Source organism: Babylonia areolata, chromosome 29 (assembly GCF_041734735.1).
Source record: "Babylonia areolata isolate BAREFJ2019XMU chromosome 29, ASM4173473v1, whole genome shotgun sequence".
NCBI lineage: Eukaryota > Metazoa > Mollusca > Gastropoda > Neogastropoda > Buccinidae > Babylonia > Babylonia areolata.
In genome coordinates, this window is record NC_134904.1 from 2,166,100 (window position 1) to 2,173,599 (window position 7,500).

General features: G+C 40.6%; 1 protein-coding gene across 2 annotated transcripts in view; it reads right to left on the reverse strand.

The window, feature by feature from the left end:
• Window positions 1–1,930, reverse strand: part of LOC143274882 (uncharacterized) — a 46,761-nt gene extending 44,831 nt beyond the window's left edge. The window contains exons 1-2 of one of the 2 annotated variants that reach the window (XM_076578856.1): window positions 1,716–1,930; window positions 141–621 (exon numbers count right to left, since the gene is read on the reverse strand). In XM_076578856.1, coding sequence (XP_076434971.1) covers window positions 141–192 — 52 coding nt within the window. In that variant the 5' untranslated portion in view covers window positions 193–621; window positions 1,716–1,930. Of the gene's footprint in view, window positions 1–140; window positions 769–1,715 lie in introns of both variants that reach the window. The other variant, XM_076578857.1, reaches the window with a different exon arrangement.
• Between the last annotated feature and the right edge of the window lie 5,570 nt (window positions 1,931–7,500).

A 7,500-nucleotide genomic window follows, 5' to 3' on the forward strand; every position in this document is an offset into this window, starting at 1 on the left:
CCACCACCACCACCCCCACCACCATCACGATCACTACCACCACCACCAACACTACCACCACCACCAACACTACCACCACCAACACCACCACCATCAACAACAACAACAACAACGACAGCAACAACAAAACACTCTCTCACCTTCACAAAACAACACCACCATCAGTGCAACCACGCCCACAAAATCCTTCATCGTGATTCTTTTGAGTTCGTTCAAGTCTCCGAAACGTGTCCGCTGACAAAGGACCCACCTACACAACTAGTAGTCGTCGAAGGACTCACTTCTCTCGCGCAATGCCACGTTCACCTAAACCCAACCAAGACTCCCCCACTTGGACAATTATTATTGACAGGGGCGCGCCAGCCCTTAAGGTCGCTATAAGTCAAGTCTCACTGCGATTCGTTGCGCGCGCCGGAGTTAACTCACTCAGTACGGCCAGTCCTCTCTTCTCCTCTACACAGACCCTTCGGATGTCCAGTGGGTGTCTGAATGACCCAACCTTTAGCTTCCGTCGTCAGAATTGTGGTATTCTTTGTCAACATTCACCTCTTCAGTATAAGAGCCTTCCGCTTGCCATAATTTGATGATGGTAATTGGGGTGAAACGCTGTTAACGTCGTCTCTTTCGCCGTCCGTATGGAGAGAGTTAAAACACAACAAAATTAATCGTCGCGGTGGTGAAGGCTTTTGTCCTCTCTCTCTCTCTCTCTCTCTCTCTCTCTCTCTCTCTCTCTCTCCTTTGTTTATGTTACTGTTTCCCCTTCGAGAGCTGGATAAAAAATATTTTAAAAAGCATTACCTTGCTTACTCTGCTACCCTCAGAAAATGAAATTCATTCAGTTCTCTCTCTCTTCATTGTTCGTGTGTTTTTGTTTTTGTTTTGTTTTTATCTGCTTTCTTTCCTCCTCTTCCTTCTTCTCTCTCTCTCTCTCTCTCTCTCTCTCTCTCTCTTCTCTCTCTCCTTTTCTGTCTCTAGTTTCCTCCTAGAAAAAAGAAAAAAAGAAAAAAAGAGCAGTTCTGTCTCTCTCTTGGTGTTTCCTTTTTTTCTCTCTCTTATTGCACTCCTTCTCTTTCTTCTTTTTGTTTTCTTCTTCCTTCTTTCTTTCTTTCTTTCTTTCCTACCTACCCACCTTTTCCTTTTTTTGCCGTTTCTTCGTAAGTTCTTTCTTTTCTTTCCTTTTTTTTTTATTTCTTTCTTCTATTTATAATTATTTCCTTTGTCGAATCTACAATGACAATATTGCGATGTTGTTGTTTTTTTGTTTTGTTTTTTTTTGTTTTTGTTTTTTTTTGTTTATTTCTCAACACAAATCTGCCCTGGATTTAAACCTTGGAACAAGCATGCAACATCACCGGGATGTTGTTTTTTCCACGTATAAAAACGACGATATTAATTACACACGCAAAAAAAAAAAAAAAAAAAAAAAAAGATAAAAACCCAAAACTGCTGTTGATAACAAGACGATAGACAAATGAATAACATCACTGCGATGTGGTTTTTCTTTCATTCACAATTTTGCTTTCCTCAAACACAGCTACCTGGCGAGAAATAAATGGGTAAAGAAACATGTGTTTGTTAAAAAAAAAAAAAAGTATATATATATATATTACGTATGTCCATTTTTTTTCAAAACTGATACTGTGTAGCGTATATGGATCAGTCCGCACGCTTTTCGACAACCTTTCTGTGAAACTGACACCGAGGCCGAGACTGACCCGAAGAAGACTCAAGGAAGAAATGAAGGAGGGAAGGAAGGCGAATAAAAAGAAGAAGAAAGGCAGGCGAGAGGTTGTCGGTCGGTTGTTGTTGGAGGAGATGGAGGCTGTGTTGTGTGTCGCCCAAGCTGCTTGTCCAACTAGTTGCCCGCCCCTAAGGGAACATGCAAACTGTCGCCGCTTTTCTGTTTGACCCTCCTTGTCATGCCTGTGACGTAGGGGCTTGGGGCATTTCTTGGGGACGTGGAGTTCGGCTACAGCCCTGACGCGCGAACTGTCCATCTCCCGGCCCCTAATCCCCCCCCCCCCCCCCCCCCCCAACCCCCCCTCCACACACACCCCCCCGATTCCTCCCCCCTCCCCACACACACACACACCTTTCCCCAACCTTCCCCCCTCCACACACATACAAACACACACGCCCACCCCTCCCCTCTCTCCCTCTCCCTCCACACAGTGTTTTGAACACCGCCACGCAAGACGGTGCTTCAAAAGCGCGCCTGAGATAGCTCAAAAGCGCCGAAGGCTCATGTCTCCAAAGCGCGAATTGCGTATTCTACTAGCTGGGGCAATGATAACAGTGATTTTACAAACGTTATCATACCATGCACCGTGTCCTGGTATCACATTTGACTACGCCGATAATTATACAGAAATCGTAATCGGAAAATGCTGTTTTACCAGATTTTTTCGAACATGCTTTTATTTGATAGAATACGCGGTTTTGTCTGACAGCTGGTTCTTGATGTTCGCAAGTTGTTATGAATGTCAACTGAACTGGAACGAATGGAGCATCCACTGACTTTCAATCTGAGGGTCGCGAGTTCAAATCACGGTAACGGCACCCGGTGGGTAAAGGTTCTCATATATCTCTTATAATATGCAGACCTGCTAGTGCCTGAACCCCCTTTGTGTATATGCATGTAGAAGATCAAATGAGCACGTTAAAGATCATGTTATCCATGTCAGTGTTCGATGGGTTACGGAAACAAGAACATACCCAGGATGCACAACCCCGAAAACGAAGTATGGCTGCCTACATGGCGGGGTAAATATAAGAAAATGTCATACACGTAAAATGTTACATGTGTGTGTGTGTGTGTGTGTGCGTGCGTGTGTGTGTGTGTGTGTGTGTGTGTGTGTGTGTGTGCGTGCCTGAAATATAACTGAATGACACAGGAAACGAATGATGAGCGCCCAGTGGCAGACATCAGTTGGCTCTACCCAGGTAGACAGCCTGTTGCGCCCCATGTTTGTAAAGTGCTTAGAGCTTGGTCTCCGACCAAGGACAGGCACTATATAAGTATATATGATTATCATCATCATCATCATCAAATGACCCCGTGATTGTAAAGCGCTAAGAGTTTGGTCTCCGACCAAGGATAGGCACTATATAAGTACCTATATCATGATCATGATGATGATGATGATGATCATCATCATCATCCATTGACTCGCGTTAACAGCGCTAATCGCGCTAACAGGTCAGGTCAGGGGCATAGCCCTTGCTACTGGTACCATGTAACACAGTACTACCTGCCGCATGTGAAGTCTCCCAACGACGGACCAGGTGGAGGAGGAAACCTTTCCCAACGGCTGTGAAGGCGGAAGAGGATGACCAAAGGGCAGGGGGAGCTCTTATCCTTGGCTGGAAGTCCTCCAAGAAGACGGAGCTCCGAAGAAAAAACCTGCACCTGCCGAGGCCGTCCTACACGTGGCAGTGTCTGCACCTGTGGGACTGTGAGCGTCGGTAGGCGAGAGAGTGGGGAAGGGACTGCACAACTCCTCCTCACTAAAAATTTTAAAAATTTTTTTAAAAAAGTCATCTATGCTGGTCAGGTAACCAGGCTAATGTCGCTTCCTGGGAAACTGATGCCATTGACCGCTCTCGCTGGAGGATGCTGTGCTCTAGTGGCATAAAGACGTTTGAAAACAAGAGAACGCTGGCCATTAAGGAGAAGCGTGAGCGAAGGAAGCACGGCTCAACTTCTGGAGACGTTTTCCCTTGCAACACCTGTGGGAAGTGCTGCGCATCCAGAATCGGCCTCGTTTCCCATATGAGGACACACACCGACAGATAAAAATCACCACCACCCCCTACCCCATACAATTCATTTGTCATGCTGGTCTTGAAAATCTCTCAGACATTCAGTATGTGTTTTCTCATTATCGGACACAGATATCTAACGAGCAACGTTTGTGAAATTAAAATTGATGACAGTTTTACAATGATGGCACAAGAAACAGACACAATGTTTAGAGTTACCGGGGTTAGTGCTTTTACACGTAAGTTCCGGCAAAACTTCGCGGACATTTTTTCACCTTTTGAATACGATCAAAGCTACCTTGGTATATACTTGTGGGTAGCAGGAGAGTTTGGGCTGATTATTTCTTTGTTTACATTTAAGGACTGAAGAAGCAAAATCTTTAAGTTATGGTAAACAATATAGTGAAACAGACCAATATACTGTAGAGTGATAGCCTAGAGGTAACGCGTCCGCCTAGGAAGCGAGAGAATCTGAGCGCGCTGGTTCGAATCACGGCTCAGCCGCAGATATTTTCTCCCCCTCCACTAGACCTTGAGTGGTGGTCTGGACGCTAGTCATTCGGATGAGACGATAAACCGAGGTCCCGTGTGCAACATGTACTTATCGCACATAAAAGAACCCACGGCAACAAAAGGGTTGTTCTTGGCAAAACTATGCAGACAAATCCACTTCGATAGGAAAAACTAATAAATCTGCACGCAGTGGCGCTGTAGAATAGCGACGCGCTCTCCCTGGAGAGAGCAGCCCGAATTTCACACAGAGAGATCTGTTGTGATAAAAAGAAATACAAATACAAATATTTGGGGCAACGGAAGGAGAGTTCCACTGTAGAAGATCTATTGCCTACATGAGCTTTTCCGTTTTTGAGTGACGTGATTCAGACCCAGATTCACGTGCCGCAATGTGAAGGAAAGTATGGCGTCGCTTTGCGTTTTTTAAAAACGGGTTTTTTCAAATGCACAGTTCGCCGCGTTTTGAATTGAGTAAGAATACAAACCGTTTGGGAATAGAGATCGACACGTGAGTCCGATCAACGGAAAACGAACCCATCACACATACATAAATATCTTCTTGATTTTATCAACGGATTTACACGAATTTCAGCGTCGATTAATGAGGCTCTAAAATTTATTGATTTCCGTAAATTTTCGGAAAAAATATCTTTTCTGCCTGTAACCGTACTATTGTCCAACTCTTTATATATATATATATATATATATATATATATATATATATATATATATATATATATATATATATATATATATATATATATGCATGTATGTATGTATATAACATTTTTAATTCTGCAAAGACATGTATACACTGCAGAGACCAGTGAGAGTAAACAGTATAAAACGATCAGTAGCATTCACTAGAGAGAAAAAACCCAAAACAAAATAAAAAAAATTTTTTTTAAAGCAGCAAAGCAACAACAACAACATCATCAACAACAAAAAAAAAACAAAAAAACTTGTCCAATCATCCAATCAATCAATGTTTACACATTATCGATTGCAGTAGTGATGATGATTTAAGATGATATTAATAATAAAGAGACCAGTTGTAACATAGCAATAGCATCAACTGTGCCAATTATTACAGTAATGGCATCAAGGTCGAGGAGAGAGCGAGTGGTAGCATTGTAATATCATAATAAGGAACAATGAGTATGCCACTTCTACATTATTGGAAAAGAAAGCTTGTAGTTAAACACACTGTAAAGACAACAACAACAATAAGAATTCAACAATATATATATATATATATATATATATATATATATATATATATATATATATATAAATCAAATAATAAATAGATTAAAAAAACCTGCTAGTACAAGTAAGGACTATTATACAAAATGGTAACTATGGAACAGGCAATACTGTGATTAGGTAACAGTTTCCATAATTGGACGGTAACTGTCCCACTTTGTACGGAAAGCGTGATGGTTCATCGATATATAAGATGGATGTTCTTCGATTTTGTATTTGTATCTGAGCTGTGTTTTAAATGCATTGAGTTGTGGTGGTTGTTTATTGAATTTGCATTTGTACAGAAAGTTTTTTGGCAAGTAAAATTAAAAAAAAAAGCAAAAATGTCATTTGCAGCAAATGTGTGTGAGTTTCCAAATAAAACCAATTCTTCACATAATGGGGCATTGTATACATTATTGCATTTGTTATTAATATCAGTTTGGAAAGCAGTCCAAAATCTCTGCACAATTTCACAAGGTGTTCAATGGTTTCTAGATGTGATCCACAGAAGCTACATTTATCTTTATCAGAGATATTCATCTGTTTCAGAGATCTGTTTGTTGTAATGATCTTATGAACTATTCTTATTTGAAACCATTTACATCACTTATTTTGTGTATTTTGTGAAATGTTTGTTTCCAGCTAATGTTCAGTTGCAACAAATCGTTCCATTTGTTAGAGCATTTAGGAGTCATATTGTATTTAACTAAAGTGTCGTAATAAACTGTTGTTCCTTTTTTCACTGAATATATCGTTTGTAATGATTTTCTCGTCTGTAAAGCACTGTCATTATCAATTTCAGTATTCAAGGTTTTTTTTTATAATCTCTAAATGACCTTATTCAATGATTTAAAGTAAGGGAATTTGTTATATTTCCATGCTTTTGACTGAAATCTTCATAGGAAAAGAAATTTGTCCGATTCTTGCCAGACAGTGTTGTGACTGCCCCAACCACTTTATCTTTCAAGACTAGGTTAGACGCTCATTGGGCCAACTCCCCAAGCATATATGATCCAGTATGCTATCATTAGGCCACGCATGCTGGTATACTGTATCCAGTTGAACGACGAACAGGCCTTCCAGTATTCTGTGTCCAGGCCTAAAACGTCTGATTCCAGTTCAAGTCGGGATCTCGTTGTCGTCGCTCCTTGTGAAAGTGTCGTCACGAAGAAGTTTGACGTCATGTTTTGGATCAGTTTCAACTCAGAGGTGTCTTTTTTGGAGACAGTTTTCTGTTGGAGATGCAGATGTGGATCTAACGCATTCTGCTCACGATAAGTGCGATGAATCCTGTTCCTACAAGTGCAGTAGGATGTGCCACCGGTGCCCTTTGTAAAGTGTGGTAAGTGGGCTGTGTTGAAAAATCTCCTTAACATGAACATCAATTTAAAAGAAAAATGTATTGACCTTATGAGTGATTTACAGAACATGTAAATGAAAAACATATGTATCCCACATATAAAAGGAGACCGATATTGAAGGGGACATTAAAAAAAAAAGGCCGTGAGGCCTAGGCAGTCAAATGTCAGTCCCTACACTACTACTTCTATACAAAAATCAGTCTGTTGCAGTTGAAAAAGTTCAAAGAAGGGCAACAAGGTTTGTTAGTGGGTTGCAGGATAAAACATATGAAGAAAGACTGAAATTACTTAATTTACCATCTTTGAAATTTCGTACAATTAGAGGGGATCTAATACAAACATATAAAATACTCAATAATACTGATAAACCAGACAAAGAGACCTTTTTCCAAAAAAACTTTCATGGATATCACAGAACCACAGAAATATTCGGCTATAGGCTAGATGCCTTTTGCCCTCGTAATAGTGTCCATTTATGGGCTTTTGGATCACTATATAGTGAACTGTTCCAAGGTTTAATCAGGCATAGTGTATACTATATACTATATATATAACAAGGAATGCCACTGACAAAATATTAAGTGTTCAAGAACTAACATTCCAAAAAAATGTTTTA